At 55.0% G+C, this 22,835-nt stretch overlaps 1 protein-coding gene across 5 annotated transcripts in view; it reads left to right on the top strand.

Annotated features, from left to right (window-relative positions):
- The window catches only part of SSBP3 (single stranded DNA binding protein 3), a 165,089-nt gene extending 145,739 nt beyond the window's left edge, over positions 1-19,350 (top strand). For 3 of the 5 annotated variants that reach the window (XM_045477487.1, XM_045477489.1, XM_045477491.1), the window contains 9 exons: positions 5,624-5,712; positions 6,479-6,527; positions 7,145-7,180; positions 7,701-7,755; positions 9,141-9,211; positions 16,116-16,194; positions 16,450-16,478; positions 16,615-16,716; positions 17,499-19,350. In XM_045477487.1, the coding sequence (XP_045333443.1) occupies positions 5,624-5,712; positions 6,479-6,527; positions 7,145-7,180; positions 7,701-7,755; positions 9,141-9,211; positions 16,116-16,194; positions 16,450-16,478; positions 16,615-16,716; positions 17,499-17,528 (540 nt within the window). In that variant the 3' untranslated portion in view covers positions 17,529-19,350. The remainder of the gene's footprint in view (positions 1-5,623; positions 5,713-6,478; positions 6,528-7,144; positions 7,181-7,700; positions 7,756-9,140; positions 9,212-16,115; positions 16,195-16,449; positions 16,479-16,614; positions 16,717-17,498) is intronic. The other 2 variants (XM_045477488.1, XM_045477490.1) reach the window with 1 other exon arrangement.
- Positions 19,351-22,835: the final 3,485 nt, after the last annotated feature.

The following is a 22,835-nucleotide window of genomic DNA, read 5'->3' as shown; positions in this document are numbered from 1 at the left end:
CTTGGACTTCCAGAACGTCCTGGGGGACCTGGGGACACAAGAGGATGGAGTGGGAGGCAGGAAAACTCCATTCCTATGCCCCCACACGCCCCTCTGGGTCCTTGGAGGCTTAGCCGCTGTGTCCATCAAATGGGAAAGAGACCAGTATCTGCCATACAGAACTGTTCAAATGGGGAGGCTCGGGTTCTCAGTGCGATGCTTGGCATGAGGTACTCTTAATAAGAAGTGTGTGTTTTCCAACTTAGGGGCTTAAAATCAGTGTGTAGGATTCTAATTGTGCGGGTTTGATGACTGCTTTGAGCTGTTTGTGTTTTGTTTTTTTTAATTTTTTTTCTGGCCAAGGCCATTAGCAGTTTGTTAAGCCTGTAGTAATATTGAGATTCTGGAAGCTGGGAATAGATGTCAGCAGACTGAGAACAGAATATTCTGTAAGTTTAGGACTTCCTCCTGGCTTAGCGGGCGTCTTGTCATGTCAGAGTCTCTGACCAGCAGTCTGGCTTACTGTTGTGTCATGCTTTAAAGAGGTGAGAGTGCTAAAGACTGGGGTCTTACCAGAAAAGGCCTCTCGGGTCCAGTGTGGCTCTCCTGGCTTCACCAAAGGGTGTGCAAGGGCAGAGCCCTCCCGTAGGCCCTGACAGGCACGCCCACAGCCGAGGGAGATACTAGCCCAGGGCAGCTGACCCTCCCCCCTCCCCACCAACCACAGGGGCTCTGGAAATGTCTCTCTTGTTCTTTATTTGACTTTATTGTATCAATAGAGAGACCCCCAAAGTGCTTTGCCCAAGTCTCCTGTACCCCTCTGGGTAGAGTGCAGTCTGAAATTCCAGAGCCAGAGCTCCCTTAGAGCAACCCAGAACGTCTGCACCAGATGGAGGTAGAAGGGCTAGCCTGGTGTGGGACAGGTTTTGGGGTCAGCCAGGGAGCAGGCACTGCAGAGCCTAGAAGCTTTGGACCCCAAGGCTGAGGGCAGGACCGCTATACCTCCTGACCCCGGCCCTTTCTGTGTGTCCCCTGAGGGTCCTGTCTTGGTCACTCCCAACGGACAGGAGAGACATGAACTCAGAACCTAGTGCTGGAAAACACGGTTCCAGCCACAGCTCAGCCTGGTTGGGCCTCTAGTCCCTCATCTGCAAAATGGACAGCCTGGTGATCACCTCGTGAGGTCCACTGTAGGTTTGGTAGAAACAGCATGAGGTACCTGCAGGGTGTCTCTTCCTAGAACAGGGGCTCAGGGAGGGGGTCCTGCTTCTGCCACAGCCTGGGATCTTAGAAAACAAGGCCAGCCCCTCAGGCAGCCTTTAGTAAGGACCACTGCATGCACAGTGCCGTACTGAGACCAAACACAGAGGTGGGAAACCATCAGCCTGTTATTCCAAGTGGAGAATAAGAGTGCTAATAGCCAGTGACCACTCCAGAACTTTCTGAACAAAGAATAGGTACAGTGTAGTCTTGGGGCTACTTTATAGATTTCAAAGCTGGACGGAGTGACATTTGTTCTTTTTGAGCCTGTGTTACATTTTAGCCTGAACGTCACAAAGGAACCAGCACACCAGGCATCGGCCTGCCCTGTTCCCTGAGCGTGTCAGACAGATTTTACTCTGATTTTGTGAAAGGGCCAGTGCCGAAAAGGAGGTAATATATCCACTTAGTTATAGTCTTTCTTTAAAGAACTGTGTCAGTATCAGATGGGAACGTTCTGGCTAAGTTCTTCAGGAGTGACTTCTGTTGATGTGAGGCTAAATCTGCAAGGGCTGCCGGCCGGGCTCCCGTGGACAGAACGCAAGGCCCCCTCAGAGGTGCTGTGGCTCATACACCCCGTGGGTACCAATTACCTTCGTTGCTGGTATTCAGGCTGGGGGGTGGAGCCAGCACAGGCTAGCATCAGATCGCCGTCCTAGCTTGTCTGCATTTGAGAAGGTTCAGATGAAGGATAGCCCATGATCTCAGGGACGGTTCTGTGCCACCCAGAAGAAACCGCATCTCCCTGCCGATCCAGGATAGCCCGGCTCTTTGTGGGTACTGCCTGGGGCCCCGGCAAGAGGTGGAAGGATCATAAACCAGGCTAGAAGTGTGAGGGACTGCGTGAGGAGAAAAGTGGGGCCACTCGACACTTCCCAGCGGGGGGCCCGTACAGGCCCCTGCTGCCCAGGAAACTACCCCATCAACCTGTCCTAAAGACTGGAACGTTCTTCCCCTACTTTAAGGTGAAGGTGGCGCTGGGCGGGCTACGGGCAGCACCGAGGACGAGCCCCTCTGGGAGTTGCAGGAAGAAGGAGCAGGTCCCAGCTCTGCCAGCTGCCCAGTGCTTTCCTGTGTCCAGAGCTTGATGCCTGACCCAAGGTCCCCAGCAGGGAGGCCCTTCCTTGTTCCTGCAGGGCCTTCTGCCCAGCATCCAAGGTTCCTGAGTGGGGATGAGAGTGAGGGTACAGGAGGAAGGGGACCACCCCCGTGGATGTAGGCAGCCCCATGCTGCCCCGAGGATCCCTCCCAGGCCTCCAGCTGTCCCCGCAGAGCCATGTGGATGGCAGAGAGGGAGGGAGCGTCTGGCTGGTGGTCACACCTTGCAGTCCAGTGCTGTGGGCAGGCGGACATTGAGGGAAGAGAACCGTTTCTGTGGAGTGTCTGAAACCATGCTTCCAAGCCCTCTATGAAAAGGCTGGTGTTTTCCCCAAAGTTGACAGTCAGCCCTGCTTTCACCCCTGACTTACTGTGCACCTTTGAGCAAGTCTTTGGCCGCTCTGGGCCTCTAGCTTGTCATCTTTGAAATGGGAAGGTGTAAGTGGCCCTCGAGGGTCTGGGCCTGTAGGAGGGAGGATCTGGTGGGCAACCCTCCCTTCTCGGGAAGCGCCGGGCTGGCTATTGGGGAGGCTCTGGAAGGTGGGGTAGACGGAGGAACAGCAGCTGGCACACCAGCGCCTCCCCCGAGGGGCCACACGCCGCATGTGCGGGCGTGTTTTGGGAGTGAGCGCCTGGCTTGTCCTCTCCCCTCGCCCACTCTGTGCCGCAGCGTCCCAGGCTCCTCCAGCACCCAGGCCAGCCTCTACTGGCCCTGCAGCACCAACCGCTCTCCTGGGCGGGATGCCGCAGGATGCAGCGGTAGCCCCTGGAAGGGATCTCTGGCTGGAAGTTGGCCAGGCCGTACACCGTGGGAGCGTGGGCTGCCTGGGGAGGGGGCAGGCTTCCTGTCCTGCAGCGGTGGAGGCGAGGCCGAGATTCGTGTAGGGGCTTAGGAAGGGCCCTTTAAGACCTGAGGTTCCGTGACGCTTAAGGCGGCATTAAGGGCTTTGGTGTTCGTTCTGCCGCTGACATCCCAAATCAGCACACGCCTCCGAGAGCCGACAGAGAGCGCTTCAAAGCCGCCATTTCATTTGATCCTCCCAGACCTGTAAGGTTGGGAGCCCTCTGTCCCCGTGGTACAGGCGAGGGAGCACAGCGGAGGGTGGCAGCCGTGAAGCCGGGGCCAGGCCACGGGCCTTCAGCCACGGGGTTGCCTTGCACGTAGCCACGCGAGGGGCCGTCACTTTGCTTGTGCGCCGCAGTGTTTTAATCTTCAAAGCGGACTCGTGATGGGGCCGTTGTCATGACTGAGCCCGCTGTGCGGCCTGGCCCGGAGTGAGCACTGGGGTCACTTGTGCGGTTTGCCCAAAGTCACACACGTGTGCCCAGCCTGGGGCTGGCTCTCCTGTGCTCTGACCTCAGATCTGGCTCCACCTGCCAGCCTGTGCCATTGTCTTTAAAGAGGGCCTGGCTCCTGCCCGTTTCCGGAGCTGACTCTGGGGATGCGGGACTGCCTGAGGACCCCTCTGTGGCCACCCTCGTCTCCCTCCTCGATTCTCTGCCACTTGGCCTGGTGCCGCCCCTGTCACTGTCTACACCCCATCTGCGTATTCTCTTAAGACTCCAATCCCCTGTCAGGGTGACCAGGCAGAGGAGATGGCCCCACAGCCGGTCCTGGGCTGGAGGACCTGCCACCAGCATGATGTTGGCTCTGAGCTTTTCAGCTCTGGCTCTTGGGCCTCCTGTGCCGTTCCTCTCCCCACCCGCCTTTCACCAGACGTGTGGGGAGAGTGTGGACCTAGAGGGGTTTTTTGGCTTTTTTTTAATGTTTGTTTATTTTTGAGAGAGACAGAGCACAAGTGGGAGAGGGGCAAAGAGAGAGGGAGACACAGAATCTGAGGCAGGCTCCAGGCTCCGAGTTGTCAGCATGGAGCCCGATGCGGGGATCGAACTCACAAACTGTGAGAGCATGACCTGAGCCGAAGTCGGACGCTTAACCGACTGAGCCACCCAGGTGCCCTTGTAGATCCAGGTTTAAACCCCAGCTGGGTCATTGGCTTCCTGACTTTGGGTGGATCTTTCTCCCCTCAGACCTTCAGTCTCCTGTAAAGTGGGAATAACACTAGTTTCGTGGCAGTGTTAAAAGGACAAGCCAGAGACTGTACGTAAAATGTGTTATGTGCTCAGGTAACACTGGCTGTCCCTTTGCCGTCAAATTTTCACCGACCTTACTTCTTTCAGATTCTACAAAGGCAGAGTTTAACCAGCCCAACCAGCCCACTTTTCCTTCCTGTTCATTTACTCGTTACTCCTTCATTGATTCAGCACCCAGTCTGTGGCGGCTGGTACGTGGAGTGATGCATGCACGAAAATCATTGAGATATAGTCCCCACCTTCCAAAGGTACTCGGAGCCTAGTGGGAGAGATGGACACGTGGCCACGATCATAGCCCAGAGTGGTACAGGCTGTGGCAGGGGTAGGAGGATTACAAGGCATTTGGGGAGTGACTAGGGTGAAGCAATTAACCCTAAGAGGTGGGCAGGGAAGGCTTCGCAGAGGAGGTGCTCTTTGAGCTGAGTTTGGAGGATGTGTAGGCGCCCAAGTGGAGAAGGGAGGCAAGGTATTTATTTCTTCTGCAAGGAAAATAATACTCAAAGAGGGGTCAGGCGTAGCCCCCATAGGAGGTTCCTGATCCAGACATTCCTGTGACTCCCCGCACTCTGCCTTGGGGGGTTGTACTGAGCCGAGGTGGGACTCTTCCCTCAGAGTTGGTGATTCCCCCTGAGTTTTCTTCCTGCTTCTCCAGCACTGTGCTTGGTGAGGGCCCCACGTGCTGACACCTGAGTCAGGTGACCTGGGTTGGGGGACAACCCAGGCGTGGGGCAAGGTGGGGGATCTGTACATGCTGGGCCTTGGGGACAGCCACCAGCCAGGCCTTTGCGGGTCCTCTCCCCTTCCACGTTCAGACCCAGCCCCTGCCCCCAGGCTGCTGGCAGTTTCTTCTCCCTCGGAGTTCCTAAAGTGGGCAGGTGTTCGCCAGTTGGATCTGTTACGAGTCCGCTCCTTTCCACCCACCTGAAACCCAAGATGAGAGGGCTTACTGGACCTCCACATGCTTTTGAGAGAAACCATCCCGAGACCCCTGAAGATGTGTTTCAAGTTGTGACTGTCCCTCTGTGCTGGCTTGTCATTGTGGCCCCATCCCTCGGCTCCCACCCCCCTCACCTTTTTTAACGAACGTGTTTTTTTTCTCATCAAATCCTTTCCACAGACTAATCCTCTTGCTTCTATTCTGTTTGTCTTTCTTCCCCCCTTCCCTCTCCGGTGCCCCTTCTCCTTCTCATAGACTGACCCTTGGTTATCGTTGCAGAATTACGGCAGCGGCATGAGACCACCACCCAACTCCCTCGGCCCCGCCATGCCCGGGATTAACATGTAAGGCAAAAAGGACCTTGCTGGCAGCTCAGAGCCCATGGCTCCCCGACCCTCTGCTGGCCCCCCCAAAGACTCGTGAACAGAGTCATTCTTGGCACCTCTCTGGACCTCAGGCCTCTCATCAGTGGAGTCGGGGATGCTGGCGATAGATACTTGGATAAGAGCTCATATGGTCCCGTATGGGGCTCATCCGTCCTGGGTGTGTTTCTGAGCCTGCTGTGTGGATTAGCCCGCCTGCTCCTCATAGCCCGGTGAGGTGGTTATTGCCCCCATTTACAGATGAGGTAACTGAGGCACAGAGAGGTGAAGTAACTTGCCCCTGCTCACAGGGCTCTTAAGTGACAGGGCCAGGATTTGAACCCGAGTACAATTGGCTGCTGTTGTAGTGCTTAAGTGGTTCTTAACCCCCTTTCGGGGATAGATCCCCATGAGGATCTGTGGGTTCCCTTCCTGGGAAGATGCACATGCAGAGGCAGTTTTATATACTTGACACGTTTTTCACGTAATTTAGAGGAGCTTGTAGATTTCTAGCCGTGGAGCTGCCCATTACTGCCCGAGAACCAGGTGTGTAAGGCCCTAGGGCCGCATGAAGGATTTCCTGTTAGTGATGTCAGCCCTCTCGTTCTGGCGCTTCCGGCACTGCCCCCTTGGGGTCAACGACACCTTTTTCATTGTTGCCATCTCTCTCCTCTCTCTCTCTCTCTCTCCCCCCCCCCCCCCCCCCCGTCTCCCCGTCTCTCTCCCTCCCCCTCCCTCCCTCTCCCAGGGGCCCGGGAGCTGGCAGACCCTGGCCAAATCCTAACAGTGCTAACTCAGTGAGTACCCACATCGAGTGGGAGGGGTTTCTAGGCTATGGGGTGGTCCTGTCCCCAGGTTGGGGGTGTCATGAGAGGCAGGGATGCAGCAAGAGTCCACCTGACGCTTGCCAGCGGGAGCCCCACCTGTAAGCGGAGGCTTGGGAGTGACATTCCTGGGGCCTTCAGGGTTTGGGCCCCGGCCCAGCCCGCTGATGGGCAGAAAGCCTGTGTGAGCTGAGAGCTTGCTCAGAGAGCATTGTCCACACAGAAGCGTCTGGCGATCCTCTCCCCCCGGCAGGGCTGGCTTCTGGTGCTCAGGGGAAGGAGCTGGAAAGGGGCTCAGCACACACAGTCTGGGGAAGAAGGCCAGAGGGGTGGGGAGAAGCTATCGCTCTCCTGTCCTCTCACACTGGAGGGTCTCCCTGCCCATGCCCCCTCAGAGCTCCCTGCCAAGGCTCTCGGGATCAGTTCAGTGTAGGCACTGGGCTTTGCTCACACCCCTGGCCCCCTCCTGGGGTGTCCCACAGCCTTTCTTAGCAAGAGGGGGTGGGTCCCCAAGTGGATTTGGAAGCCCAAGGGTACTGAGTATCAGAGGAAGGGATTCTGACACGTGGCTGCCCACCTCTTGTTTTTAGATTCCATACTCCTCCTCATCACCTGGTACCTACGTGGTAAGTGTGTGTGGGTTCGGGGCATTGGGTGTCCAGCCACATGTGACTGAATGTGCAAGAGAACTTCTCCAGGGTCCCTGTCTCTTTCCCTTTCAAAACACACTCCGAGCACAAGTTCTAAACTCTGCTAGAACCTGCTGTCATTGTTCAGGTACCTTCTGGGGGCCCAGAAGTCCCCAAACAAGACCTAGAGTTGGGTCCCCATCTTGGGGGCTGACCAGTGGCCTAGCTGGTTTCCCCCACAGGCCTCTGGTTCCACCAGTCGGCGTGTGAACACGTACACGCACACCCACAGCTGCCTCTGGGTTTGAAGAAAGGCAGTGGGGCGGGGGTGGGGGGGTGGAAATCCAAGTCCAGCTCCCTTGGGGCTTAAACACTTGGGCTCTGCTTGAGCTTTAACGAGAGCGGGATGCCAGGCTGGGCCCTGGAGGAACACTTGACTTTGGCCGGAGCTTGGGGGTTTCTCCCGACCTGGGTCATGGCCATGGGTTCCTCACGTCAGTTTTTATCTCGTCTCCAGGGACCTCCTGGCGGTGGTGGCCCCCCAGGAACACCCATCATGCCTAGTCCTGCAGGTAAGAAGCCTTGGGGAGAGGGTGCCATCGAGGGAGTTAGGGGGTCCTGGAGGGGTCCCAGTGCAGGGCCAAAACCAACCACCCTTCCTGAGCAGCGTGTCCCTCACCAGGCATGTCAGCATCAGGTGTCTAGGAGGAAGGAGGTCCTCGGTGCCCCTGACCTTCCCTGTGGCCTTAGCAAGGTCACTCCTCGGCTCTGGTTAGAGGAGTGGCAGGGCGGAGAGCTCTAGAAACGAGGGGGTCTCACTGTCCTCAGCTCGCACTGGTTGGCAAGCACCCTTTCCCAGCTGTGGATTTCTCTAGATGACTGAAAAGGGGCTTTGGGCTTCTGACATCCTGGAACCAGGACTCTTTAACACCATGTCTCTTGAGTTCCCAGAGCTCTTGGCTTCTGGTCCTCTATACGGGAGATCTCTTCTCCCTCTTTCTCTGATCAGAAGAGGGCGTGCGTGCACACATGTGGGCATGTGCACACATGCACGCGCACGCGCGCGCGCACACACACACACACACACACACACACACAGCTTCACAGTTGCGTTTCCCAGCTGAGAATAACACACCACCATCTAGAAGGAATCCCACGGACAATCTACCCACCCAGAAAATAAACAGTGAGACGTGGTTGGATTTCTGCCCTAGAAAGAAGATGCCTGCTCCTGATAGAAACATGTTAGCTGGTTTTCTTAGGAGACTTTCCTAGCTAATTGGGGAGACGGAGGGGTCCCTCTCTCCCCAGACTCCTCGGCTCCCAGTGGCAGGGAAGCTGCTTATCCATAGTCTGGAGCTAGCGGCGGCTGTGATGTTCCGGCCCCCACTCTCGCTCCCTCTTTCTGCTGCTGCATTTTTATGAGCCGCATGACCTACATTCAGACTGGGTCACATTAAACCACTGCATATGTTAATGTGTCTCCAGCCCCATGCTTCCCTCTCCCTCCTGCCCCATCAGCTTGGCAAGGTGGCCCCTGGGTAATTTGTGGCGTTTCTCTTTCCCCAATTTGATTAAAACCCCTGGGCGGGATTGGGGGAGAGCGCAGCTGGTGGTCTGGCCGTCCCTGCGTGGTCCCTGGCAGGGTCTGGGGACCAGGTTGTTTTCGGGTAGGGAGATGAGAATTTGAACCTGCCACCCCCACTTTGCCACGTCCACACTGCTGTCCACACACCCTGGACTTCTTTGTTCCAGGGTTGAGCAGTTTTCACAGTTGAATTTTCTGTGATTAAAAACTTTGTGAATCTTCATTAAATACAAATTAGCCAGAAAATGGTGGTACTTAGAGGAGATTTTAGGTGATAAAATACAAGAGAATGAGTTCAAGTGCCATGAGTTTGTTTTAATTAAGAAATGAATTAATCACCCCGACTTGTGGGTTTCCACTGTTCTACAGATTCAACAAATTCCAGTGACAACATCTACACAATGATTAATCCGGTGCCGCCTGGAGGCAGCCGGTCCAACGTAAGTCCGCTTTCTAATAATTTACATATCAGATACCATAACAAATCATAATTAACTTCATCAGCTGAGGGGGAAAGCAAGTTTAATTGATTTCAGCCATTTGTTACCAAAGACGAATAAAATAAACCGTCAGAAAAGCGATTAACTCTTGGGCAAATCGGTTCCCATTCCGCAGCTGGCCGGGGTGGAGAGGTGCCCTCCCCTCTGGCCAGAGCGGCGCACCCAGCCTCACTGTGGGGATCCCTGCCACCCTGAGTGGGGTGTCAGGGAGGGAGAGCACTAGGCTGCGGGTGGACCCGGGTCACTCCCCGCTCCGCCGACCGGCTGTGCCCCCCCCAGGCAGTCAATCACCCTCTCAGGTCTGGAGCTGTGGGTCCCTGAAGCCCATCTGGGGACCTGCCTGCCCTGTGCCTCCAGCCCCTTTGGGAGCCCTGTGGCTGCAGCTTCCTGGTCTCTCTTTGGGTCATTGCCTGCCTCCCACCCCCTCCCTTCTTGGCTTCTCCAAGTTCCAGCCCCTCGTAATGTAGGAGCTCCAGTTCCACCTTGTCCCTCCCATGGCCTGTGTCCCCTGCTGGATGGCACTTGACTGTGCAGCCATAGCCCGTCCCCTTCTCCCAGCTGGGAGCTCCCCGAGGAGAGGGCCGGTCAGACTCACCTCTGGAGACAGCCCTTCTGCACCAGCTGGGGAGGGGACTCGGACTGGCCTTGCGCTTGGGGAGCCCAGTGTCTGGAAGGGAGGCTGCTATGTGACCAAATCAACAGTCTGGACTGCAGAGCCAGGGGCTCTGGGTGTTGGGGCCCCAGTGGTGTTCTGGCCTTTTGGGGTGCTTCGTTTGGTTCTGTTGGTTTGGTTCCTGATGTGACCCCTGAATCACCCACTGTGCTAAATGCTGATTGGGAGCTGCCCCATGCTGGACCCTGCACATATTTAAATCTCTGGCAGCCTCTGAAGGGGGGAGGGTCTTTGGATCCTCCTGGGTTAGGGAGAGGGGTCCCCTAGAGAGGGGTCACGTGACTGAGAAGCGTGGGAATCGCACTCCTTAACCATTGCTCCGCCATCCCTGTCCCTCTCCTGGGCAGCCAGCACCCCTGCCACCCCAGCCCCATCACCCCTGCTACCCGTTAGGGTGACTGACCATCAGGTTTTAGCATTAAAAGCTCTGTGTCTCAGGAGACGACTTCCCAGGACACACTGTCCTTGGTTTGGGCAGTGGATGCCAAAGGGTGGGTGGAAAAGTGTAAGGCTCTTCCAGCAGCCCAAAAGCCAGGGACTGAGCTCACTGTGTTCAGTGTCCACTGGAAAGGGCATAGGTGACCTTCCTGCCACGGCCGCCGCCGCCACCTCTCCCAACCGTGGACGCCAGCGGTCCCGGCCTGTGGCTCCCAATGAACCATCCACGTCACGGCTCCGAGGGCCAGGCTCCAGTGCGCTGGGGTCAGGGGCCCCAGCGGTCCGCCTGGGCTCTGTCCGCAGATGAACCGCTGTGTTCTGTGTTGAGGTTGCGAGGGTCTCCTCTTCCACATTGTGAGTCGGGGGCCGTGCGTTCTGGGAGTTGAGAGGATGACAGGTCTGCCACGAGCATGGCCCAGACAGTAGAGAAGGGGAGGGGCGGGGAGGCGGAGAAGGGGAGAGCACACAGGGGGCCCCGTTGCACGGGGCTGGGGTGAGACAGCACAGCCTTCTAACCCAGCCTCGGCTGCCTCTGCCACCGCGACATTCCCTGTCTGGCTCCGTGAACGGAGGACAGTACGTTTTCTGAGGCTGCACCCGAGTCCTGAGCGGCAACACAAGGGGATTTGAAGCTGTAGAAAGCAAATGAAAGATGGTTGTTCTCTTGTCCAAATACAAGCTAGACTTTGCTCGTCTCTGCCTGTTTGGCAGTCAGCACCCAGTTGATTTGGCAGATTTCATTTGGGGTGTGAACTTCTTACCTGCTGAATGTCCCACACACCTTGTGCCCGGCACTGCTACGAAAGGGGACAGGGTGCTTACTTATGATGCCAGGCTTTCATAACGAAAGATTCTGGTCACTCCCCAGTCAGATCTCCTCAGAACATGCAGATGCGCTTAATGAGACCTTGGACTCTGTAGAAGCAGAGAGAGGCTCAGGTGCACGCCCACACGGTGGCTGGCATCACTGCTGGCCGGAGAAAAGATGGTACGTGGTCGGCCCGCTGTGACGTCTTCTCTCATTGGAGATCCGTTGAGCTGAGCACGCAGAGAAGGAATTACAGTAGGAGAGAAGCATATGTGCTGTTTCTCTAGAACTGCTCAGTGATCTTTCGGGGGGCCTCCAGGAGCCTAGAAGAGAATGAGCAGACCTCACCTGGGTCGCTTGGGGTGGTTGGGGGGGGTTGCGACAAAACCTCATCGGCCAAAGTAGTGACTTTCGTTCTGGAAATGAGATGGCCTGAGAACATGTCACCGGTAAAGGGCAGCCGCATCATATAGGACTTTCTCAACTTCTTTATGGAAACTGTAACTTACTTGGAGTCCAGCTTGGACCTCACAGGTTCATCTCACCTCTGTGCTTTAAAACCATTTTCCCCGAGCGAGGACTCCGTGATGACGACGTCCAGTGTGCTTCGGAATGCTTAGAAATCATGGACTTCAGAGACGGGACAGCCCGCCTGATGAACTTCCGGATGCAGAGGATCCGACTGGCAAGCGCTGGTCTTCCTAAACCAGCCTGTAGATACAAAGGGGATGGACGTGTTTGGAGAGCTGGAAGTGAATTCCTACAGGTCCAGAAACCTACGCAAGTCCGCAAAGTCCTAAGTACTCCACGCGCAGACGTTGTCGTGGAGAGCGTATGCGGGCGTTACCGTGTTGGACCGACACCAGGGCTTGATGAGAGCACGGCAGCAAGTCAGAGTGAATCGTACGTTTGCCCCTGTGTTCCTTTAGTACTACATAAAAAAAAAAAACAAAAAGGCTGGCCTGGAGGCTGCAGGGAAATCAGAGAGGGATTAGAGGAAAAGCGAGCACCTTTTACCCCATTGCAGGCTCGAGGGCAAGATGGGTCACCAGAAGCTCCACGGCCCGGGTTTGCTGCCCTGCTGTGTCTTCTCAATCTGGCAGGGGCCCACCCAGGAATGTGTTCCCAAAGGGATGCTCAGGGTATAGGCTTCGTCAGGTCGGACTGGTGACCTCTCTTGAATGGATTATCTGAGACATCTACCTGACAAACCATGCTAGCTACCTCTTTGTACAAAACTTGTTTCTAATCTTAAAAAAAAAAAATGCAGAGCAAAAATACCCTATTATAATACAGGACGGAAAGAAACATGATTTTTAAATTACTTTTTAGTGTCTTATTTATTTTTGAGAGAGAGACAAAGAGCGTGAGCAGGGGAGGGGCAGAGAGAGAGGGGGACACAGAATCTGAAGCAGGCTCCAGGCTCTGAGCTGTCAGCACAGAGCCTGATGTGCGGTTCAAACTCATGAACTGTGATATCATGACCTGAGCTGAAGTCCAATGCTTAACCTACTGAGCCACCCAGGCGCCCCAAGAACATTTTTAAATCAAATATAAGTAATATGTGTTTAGTCAGTCCATTGCATTTAGTTTTTTAAAAAAAAATTAAATTTGTGTGTGTGTGTGTGTGTGTGTGTGTGTGTGTATTAATGTTTTATTTATTCTGGAGACAATGAGCATGAGCTCATGCATGAGCGAGGGAAGGGCAGAGAGAGAGCAGGACATAGAATCCGAAGCAGGCTCCAGGCTCTGAGCTGTTAGCACAGAGCCCAACGCAGGGCCCAAACCCAACAACAGGGAGATCATGACCTGGGCTGAAGTCGGACACTCAACAGGCGCCCCAAACTTGTATATTTTAAGAATACATAGTAATATGGCCTGGAAAGTTGAAGTAATCCAATAAACAGTCCAGATAAATTGTTGTTTTTCTCACACAAACCGTTTATTTATTTAACTAGTCCTCTACCAACTGCTGCTGTTAACTAGCCTGACTGTGGTTTTATTGAAATAATAGCACTTACGTAACAAAATAACGAACACAGAATAAACAAGTGGTGTAGAGACAGCTGTATGTCCCCTGGCAAGTGCATGAAGTTGGACCGCTGCTCCACAGTGAAACCCAGAATCTCTCCGGAGCACTCAACCCTCGACATGCACATCCGCGCTGAAACGATAAAACATTCCGAAGAAAATATAGGCATAAATCTTTGTGGCCCAGGTAAAAGCAAAGCCTTCCCAATGACACCAAAAGCACGGGTGACAAAAGAAAAAAGTAGATAAATTGGACTTCATCAGGATTTAAAACTTGCATGCTTCGAAGGAGCGCCATCAAGAAGGTGAAAAACACAGCCTGCGGAGTGGAGAAGATATTTGCAAATCACGAATCTGATACCGGACTTGAATCCAGAATACGCAAAGACCTCTTCAAACTCAGGCACGAAAAACCAGCCCAATTTAAAAAGTGGGCCGACGATCCAAAATAGACTTTCCTGCCAAGATGTACCCGTAGCCAGTAAGCACACAAAGGTGCTCTGCTTCATGGCCATCGGGGGGATGCACGTGGAAAGCACGAGACAGTGCTGCACACTCACTGGGCTGGCTGTCACCAAGAAACCGTGCCGGCGCAGGTGAGGCCGGGAAGACCCTGGAGCCCTCACACATGGCTGCGGGGAACGTGAAATGATGCGGCTGCTTTGGAAAACAGCGTGGCGGTTCCTCGAAAGCTTAACCAGAATGACCACAGGACCCTGCGATTCCACTGTTGGGTAGGTATCTACCCAAGAGAAATAAAAACCTGTGTCCACATAGTAATCGTCCACCAGCATTCACAGCGGTGTTATTCATAATAGCTAAAAAGTGGGAGCGACGCGTCCGCCGACTGAACGGATAAATAGAACGCAGCCTCTCCGTGTAATGGAACATGATTTGGCCGGAAGAAGGAAAGAAGTACTAACTGATGCCCCAGCCCGGACGAACCTCGAAGACCTGCTGAGCGAAGGAAGCCAGCCGCAGAAGAAGGTCATATGTGTCCGGAATAGGCAAATCCATAGACAACAGAGAACAAATTAATGGTTGTCTGGGGCTGGGGGTTGGAGGGGGATGGGGAGTGACCGAACGGGTACAAGGTTTCTTTACGGGGTGATGAGAGAGTTCTAACGTCGATCGTGGTGGTGATGGCCGCACACCTGCAGACATGCTAAAAACCACCGAACTGTGTGCTTGCAGTGGGCCAGTTGTACGGTGTGCGAATTCCAGCCCAGTCAAGCAGTTAGAAATAATAATACACGAGAAAACACAAAGTTTTAAAAAGATGCTTATGTTGAAGGCAGAACATGCCGTTGTTTATGACATTAATTGCGTTTGGGGGGCTGTTTTGTCTGATACGACTGTGTCCTGAGTTGGCTCCTTAAAAAGTCCATCACCTCCTCTCACTTGGATGAGTAAGTGTGAAATTTGTTGCCAGGTGTCAAAAATGTGCCTCGGTGCCTGTGAGTGGCCCTGGGAAGCCTCTGGGGAGATGAGAGGTGGAAGGCAAGGGGGCCGCCTCTGTGGTACATGTGAGTGGGCAGTGGGCGCGAGGGAGCGGCTGGCACGCTAGCCGCACCCCTGCAATGTGGGCTCCGGCACCCTGTGCTGCCCCCTGCCTCTCTGCTCACGCAGGACCCCTACCTAGAATGACTTCGTGGCCTGTCTCCCCCTGCCCAAATTCTGCCCTCAGTTATTTTGGCCCTCTGCCTCCTCCTCCATGCAGGGGTTCAGATTTCTCTGCCCTTTCCCCAGTGTCTCTTCCTGAAGCCTTGGCCATGCCTTGTCTGCAGCTCCCTTTGGAACTCAGCACCTCTGCCCTGTGGGGTGGTTGGGTGTCCAAGCCGTGGACTCCCCTTCCGGGCTGAGGCTCGGCTGTGACTCAACTCTGTGTCCCTCGCCCCTGGCATAGGCCAGATGCCAAACAGTCCTCCTTTCTGCTGTGTCCACCCCTGTGCACCCTGACGTCTGGTCTGCATCACAGGGCCTAGGCTCACCAGATTGGGCTCAGCCATCCCTTCTCAACCATGGGATATGACTTCTGGCCTTTGGTTGCTACTTTTCTGAGATCATTCAATATACCGCCCCCTCCAGGTCCAAGGCTAGGGGTAGAGCAGATTCTGCCTCCGGCCTCTTGAGCCGCCTGCCCTGCCACCACTTCTGCCTGGGGGACTCATCAGTGGCCTTCCTCTACATTGTCCTCAGGAGAGAACTCTAGTCCCCCGCCCAGCTTCTCTCCTGACCCCCCAGTCACTCAGTAGACCCGATCTCCTCACCTCGCCCATGAAACTCCATTTCTGAGGAATCGCTCAGAGGAGGCTGGTGGGACTCAGGCTCAGGCTGCCAGCGCCCCAGTCCCTGCTCCTCCCGTCTCCTGGGGCAGGGGAAGGGGTGGGGACCTCCGGCAAAGAATTTCCCACTCTCTGTGCTTCACATTCCTTACCTGTAAAATGGGGATGAGAGACATTAATACCTTTGGCCCCTGGCTGCGCACAGTCACCCATTTGTGTGTCTGTGTGAGGTTCTGACTGGTGAGTCACACACTCCGTCCCAGGGATAGAGAGAGCCTTATTACGGGGTCCGTGACACTTGGTTAGAGAGCTGTCCCAGAACCACACTGTGTAGCCTTGGGCCGGTGTCTTTCCCTCTCTGGGCTTGTTTCCTCATTTGGAGCGTAGGGAGGACACCTCTGCCCTGCCCAATTCCGAGAGCCAAGGGGAGGAACCAGCTCCGGCCTCCTGGCGGCATCAGATAGCCACGCGGTGTGCCCGACGGAGGAGCCCAACCAGATGGAAGCTCCCTGAGGGCACAGCTCCTTTGTAGCTGGGTGTGGGAGCCCATGAGGGGGTGCCGAGGGCCTGGGGCCCACTCAGCCACCATGCCCTGTGCTTCTCCCCCAGTTCCCGATGGGTCCAGGCTCAGACGGCCCGATGGGAGGCATGGGCGGCATGGAACCACACCACATGAACGGATCGTTAGGTAAGCGGGCGCCAGCCCTGTGGTCATGCTGCACCCCGCGCGACCCTGCCCGAGCAGCCTTCTTTGGCTCAGCCGGGCCTGGTCTACCCCACTGACCTTGGCTGGACACGTAGGAAGATCCCCAGAGATACAGCCAGGACAGAAGATCGTCTGCACAGAAATAATGTGGGATTTGGGTGGCTTTGGAGACCTAGCCACGGAAGGACAAACAAGAAACTGAATCCAGATTTTCCTTCCTTCCTTCCTTCCTTCCAGGGTCAGGTGACATAGATGGACTCCCAAAAGTGAGTGTGTGTTCTGTGTGTTCCTCCCTGATCACATCCACCTTGCCCCAGCCCTGAGGCCCCAGAAAGCTTTTCTCCCCATTGGGTGGGCAGGGCTCTGGGGCTCTGGGGCTCACCTCGTCTCTCCTCTCCCCAGAATTCTCCTAACAACATAAGTGGCATTAGCAATCCTCCAGGCACCCCTCGAGACGATGGTGAGCTAGGAGGGAACTTCCTCCACTCCTTCCAGAACGACAATGTAAGTGCTGCGTGTATCCCTCCCCCCAGTTTAGTCCCTGGATCATCGTCTTACCTCTGGGGCCGGGGACTAAATTACTTAAGTTGTGGTGCCTGCTGGCCAGGACCAGCCTGGCAGGCTGGTGTCCCAACAGCTGTGCCTCTGGCTTTCACCTTGGTCCTTTTTCTGTACAAAGTGCAGGGCCCTCTCTTCCCCGCCGCATGGCCTCCAACCACTGCCACCCCGACCACTGGCAGGACCTTCTGGAGGCCTCTACAGGGAGGCACATCGCCTCCCAACACTGATAAAGCTGACCGGGCTGGGAAAGCCCTGGGTTGGGACTCAGGAGGCCTGGGCTCTGGCCCACTGGGCCTCTGAGGGGGTCCACTTCTGTCTGTCCTGGGGAGGAAGGTTCATACCACCAGAGATTTCCTGGGATCCCCACGCAGAGGGCCTGGCTTCTATTTACATTCTCGTATGAAGAAACAACGTCATGATCCTGAGAACCCCAGACTAGCTCCCCCCAGGACACCCTGGGCGAGCTGCAGGAAAGCAGCTGTGTGGGAAGGGCAGTGTCGGCTGCTTCCTCAGCTGGGAAGAGGGGATTTGAGAAGGGAGAGGGGTGGGATGGGGGGGCGAGTTGTGATAGCAGCCCCCAGAGCTCCCACGATGCGGGGGTGGGCACAGTCTAGTGCTGAGCGGGCAGAGCCCTCGCAGGCTTCCCCACCCAGGCACGCTCCCAAACTGGCCCAATCTAGCCCACACTGGCCCTCATGGCCCTGTCTCTGCTTCTCCCCTTCCAGTATTCTCCAAGCATGACGATGAGCGTGTGATCCCCTCCTCTTCTCCGAGACGCTGAGAGAGCCGGCATTGCAGGCGGGAAGATGCCAGAAATTATGCAAGAAGAAGTGAGGTGTCATTACCCAGGAGCTGGGGGAGGGGCGTCTCCCTGCTCCCCCTCAGCCCCCACCCTCCTCCTCCAGTCCCCCCCACCTGTCCCAGTTTTAGTTTCATGCAATAAAAAGGCCGAACTTTTTATTCCATAAAACATGAAGGACAAAACTCAAAATAAAAATATATTTCAAGTCAATGACCAGAAAAATCCCACCCCTTGCCCTTTCCCAAAAGGACCTTTTATGTACATGACACTTTTTTGTTGTTTTTTGTTTGTTTGTTTGGGGTTTTACCGTTACTGGGATTTTTTAATTTGTTTTCAGGGGGGTTTTTTTGGGGGAAAAATTTTTAAAAATGGAAGCTTCTAGCAAGTCCCCCACCCACCCCACCCCAATCAACCTCTTTGCTTTCTTCTTTAAAAAAAAAAAAGAAAAAAAAAAGAAAAAAAGAAAAAAGGACCAAAAAAAAAAAAAAAAAAAAAAAAAAAGCCCTGCTGTCTGTCTGTACCCAAGCCCTTCCACCAGGAAAGCTAGTCTAGGTGTGAGATCTCACGCTGTCTTTGTAGCCATCTAAAAATAATAATAATAATAATAAACTGGGCAGTTTACAATCGGTGGTTTCTTTCAAAAGGCCTTTTTTGGAAAGAGACAAGAAAGTCCCCTTTCTCCACTTGGGGTTTTCGGTTTGTGCGGATGGGCAAGCAAGGGGTGGGAACCTGTTTTGTTTTCACTTGGTTTCTCCCGGCGAGGTGGCCTCAGCAGCTGCACAACTGGGACCCCAGAAACACCCCCTCCCGTATGTGGCCCGAGGGGCCAGACCACCTGACCGCTTTCAGGACTCCGCCACAGCGGAGACTCGCTGTGACCCGGTGGCATGCACTGTGTTCCCAGGACTGCTTCCTCCTCTCTCTCTTCTGGACCTTCCCCTGCCCGGCCTCCCTGCCGCTCCAGCCCTCTCCTCAGCCCCCACCCCAGTCTTCCCAGCGAGAATCCTGCCAGCTGGGTGGTGGCCTGGACGGAGCGCAGTGGGGGAGGCCGCCCCCAACAGGATGGCTATGACCTGGGACATGGCAACCGTGACTCCCGCGTTCTCGCCCCGTGGCCCTGGCTCGCATCGTCCTCGTCGTGTGTGCTCGTGTGTGCGGGCACTGTAGGGCTGGAGTTTGGGTTTCCTTTTGTTTTGGGTTTTGTTTTTTTTTTTTTTTTTTCTCTTGATTCTTGCTTCTTTTTCAAAGATGGGAATTGACCAGAATTGCTCTGTATACGCTTGGAACTGGATGGAAAGACTTTGGAATAGCTGTTGGGGGGGCGGGGGACACCAACAACCAAACAGACGTGCTGTTTCCGGTCCTGTTTTTATTTTCAAAAACCGACAAATGCGACAGTGGAGCCTGTCCCCTCCCAGGAGGGGTGACTCATGGCCTCCCTCACCTCACTACCCCCATCGAACCTCTGTGTCTTGCCCTGAAGACACCCGAATTCTTTGTACATTTACAGCCCCTCCTCCCTGCTCCCCTGTAGCTGCTGTTTGTTTTCCTCCCTCCCCTTCCTGATCCATGTATATCATACTATGTGAGATACCATCTGCCTGAAAAAAGACCTTGTGCGGATTATTGGGAACATTGTAGCTGTTTCTGTGTTTTTTCTTACCTTGTAGTCTGGTTCTGAATTAAGAGAGGAAAAAAAAGTAATTATGATACATTGTAGTTTGTGTACGATATATGTTGATAACGTTTTATTAAAGGGACATCTTTTTTCCGCAGCCCTTCCTGACATGTTTGGGGGCAAACGTGGGTGGGAGTTTATTATACTGATTACAAAATGCGAGGTGGACTGCTTGGGCACAGTTTCTGTTCCTGGTGCATGACAAGATTTTGTTTTGTGTTCAGGTTGTTCTCCCTGTTTTCCTGGGCATGTGAATTCTGCATTTTCTGTGCAGAGTTGCAGTGGCCTTTGGGGAAGGTGGGTTGGGAAGGGAGACATCAGTGTCACGTCAAATATTTGGGGGCACTGCCAGAATGTATTTTTCAGGGAGTAGAAAAGTTTCCTGGTGTTTTCCAAGGAGGATCAGCACTGGCCAGTGCCAGTTGTGGCCCTGAGGGTGGCAGCCACACCTGGCTTTCCCACTCAGGTGGAGTGATTCACTGGTCCTAGGCTGGGGGCCCCACGGAGCTTCAGTCTTGTGTTTATGTTGTTTTCCCTCCAAGGCAAGGGGGAGCCCTTGGAGGATTTTCACAATAGCCTTTCCCAAATGCTGCATCCTGGAAGGTGGTTGGGTGGGGCAAAGTAAGCAGCGGGACAGGGGCATTTGAACATTTAGAAAGTAGGACTTTCTGCTTCCCTTGAGCTCTGGGGACCTTGCTCCAGGCCCGCAGAAGGGGAGGGAAAGTGTTGTAGGCTCAGTACATCTCTACATGGTCTGACCCTTGCAGACACACATTGCCAATTTCCGATCCTGTCTTTACCGCTACTTACTGTGACCGTGGGCGAGTTAGTTTCTACCTGTGCCCTGCTTACCTCATTTATAAACGGGGATAATGGTTTACCTACCTAATGGGGTTGTTGGGAGGATGAGGTGGCTCTTGTGAAGGGTTTAGACCATGCCTTGCACGTAGTACGAACAGCAGTGTTAGCTATTAGTGGTACTGTTCCTCCTATGGGGCAGGTGCAGAGTCCAAATGGGTGTGATGGGAGGATCTAGAAGCTTGCAAAACCCTTCCCTCAGCTTGGAATCAGGTTTCTAGGCTCTTTCTCAGCACAGACACCTTTGAACAACTGGGCAGCCCTCACCGTTGGAAGAGGATACTCAGGCTGGGACTGACCTGCACTCAGAGCTCTGAAGAAGTTTCTGTTCCACCAGCAGGGAGCCTCTGCCACGTGCCAACCCAGTGCTGGGCAAAGGAGGTGGTGATGAGCAAGCAGCCACCCGTTACCCTTGCCGCCACCTGGGATTCCCAGGCAGAACTCGGGCAGGTGGGAGCCACGGTATGGGGGTGCCAAGCTGGAAGCGAACCCAGGTCACGGGTGCCCCGGTAGGGAGGAAAGGGCCCAGCCTGCAGTGGGATCCTGCTTTGCACCTCCCTGCACACCTCTGCTTATAGGGTAAGAACACCAAGCACCTTCCCACACCACCCCTCAGCCTGTGGCCCCCAGCAGCTAGGCTCCTCAAAGCTGGAGCCGACATCCAAGTGTTCCGTGTCCCCAGAATCGCCAAGCAGGCACTCAGTTTCTCATGGAGTAACCGGATGTTTGTTGAGTAGTCACCCCTGCACCTTCCCCTGCATGCTGTCACCTATGGGCCCAGGTGGGTGGCCTTCACAACTTCCTGTTTCTGTGGATCCAGAGGCCAACTGCTCTGTCAATGTCTGCCAGCAAACTGGGAGCTCCTAGAGAACAGAGACCAGGGCTCATTCTGTGTCTTTGGTTCCCAGCACGAGGCCAGGCACACAGCAGGTATTTATAAAATGGGCTGGATTGCCCCCAGAAGAGGTCTGTAGTGGGGAACCTTAGGGCTCAGTCCCCAGTCCTGACCTAGTCTTCCATGGTGGCCCAGCTGGGGATGAGGAAACCCATGGACGCACACGTGTCTTTCGGGGGGAGGGTGACAGCTAGAAGGGGCTGCGCTGCTGTTGACAGGCTGGCTCTTAACTCTGGGCAGCAAGCCCACCCTGGATGCAGGTGGTGAGACCGAGGGAAGCAGGCATTTGAGATTTGGAGAAGTGGATACATCTCTGTGGAAAGGACAGCTGTCCTCATAGGAGCTTTCTAGCTCCTCACACTATACATACTCTAAGCCTCAGTTTCCCCATTTGTAGAGGGAGGATAAAACCCACCAAGTCCCGCCTGCCTTACCTTGCACATGAAGTGCGTGGGACTTGAGAGCGCAGTGGGCGCCCAGGGCTTAGCTCTGAGCTCCACGGGGGACACACCAAGGCCAGCCGCTAGGACTGCTCACTCAAGGTGGGTTGTGAGGAGGGCCCGCCACCCAGCCCGGCCTGCAGCACCGCCTTCTCCCAGGGCAGTCCTTGAGCTGCAAGGTCATCTACTGGCAGCCTCGCCTCTGCTGACTCGCAGCCTCCTTCCCACGCCCGAGTTGGCTGGCTTTGCCCCCACCCCCGCCTCCCACCGGACTCCAGGGGCTTCGGCCCACCCAGCCTGGCTTCAAAGCAGTCGCCACCATCCCACCATGCCGAGAAGGCAAGTTGCGAAGCGGACAGAGTATGAGCCTGGGGGCCAGACACACAGGGCTGGCGTCCCGCTTTGCCATTTACCAGCTCTGGTGGCGGTGACGCTGCTCCAGTTCGCTCCCCAGAGGCCCTCTGGCAGGCAGCAGGGAAGGCCCACCTGCTTCCGTGGCGAACGGCTCTCAGCCCAGTCCCTCTGGGAACTGCACTCTGCCCAAGGAGGCTACCCAACCCGTCTCTCCCATGCAGGGGAGCGGTGTATAGCCAGCCAATGATGGCGACAGACTGGTGGCGTCTGAAGAAAGGCTCACCTCCTTGCCACCCACGGAACTGGGAGCCGGCCGAGACCCAAGGAGCGGTCACCGGGCTCAGACCCCTCTGCACGGCGATACCGCCACCACTCCCCAAAGGTGCTAGTCCTTGAGGCCCTCCCCAAACTCACCTGCAGATTGTCTCGATGAGTTTCCCGGTGACCTACACCACCAGCTGTGTGACCTAGGTGACCTTATACTATCTGAGGTCCCTTATTTTGAGGGCCCAGAACACTGCCCAGCACACGGTAGGCACCCAGCATCTTTCGTGAATACAGAAACACTGACCTTGCAAGAGCTGTGTGAGGAGTAAATAGGATGCGGCGTGTAAGGTGCCGGGCCCAGAGCAGGACCTGGATGCTATGTGAATAGAGGCCAGCTGAACCACAGATGTATTCCATTAACCCGGATGCTAAGGAGAAACCTACAATGAATACTCTCTTCAGATTTCCCGCAGTCATTATGGAATGAGCCCACAATTCAAGGAGTCCCGTAAGATCCCCCAAATGTCAGCACCTATTACGTGGCAGATGCTAGGTGCACACCATCTACAGTCTTCAGAACAAGGAGGTCACGTTATCCTCAAGTTTCAGGTGAAGAAGGTGAAACTCAAAGAGACAAAGGCTCTTCTCTAAAGTCAAAATGGACCACGGGCAGAGCTGAGCTTAAGGTCAGGCAGTCAGGCTGCCAGGACAGCACCTGCTCAGGACGCAGCCACAGGTGACCCTTCTGACAGCACCCCACACCGGGCA

Source organism: Leopardus geoffroyi, chromosome C1 (genome assembly GCF_018350155.1).
Source record: "Leopardus geoffroyi isolate Oge1 chromosome C1, O.geoffroyi_Oge1_pat1.0, whole genome shotgun sequence".
Lineage (NCBI taxonomy): Eukaryota > Metazoa > Chordata > Mammalia > Carnivora > Felidae > Leopardus > Leopardus geoffroyi.
The sequence above is the reverse complement of the archived record's forward strand: the minus strand, read 5'-3'. Positions and strand labels throughout refer to the sequence as shown.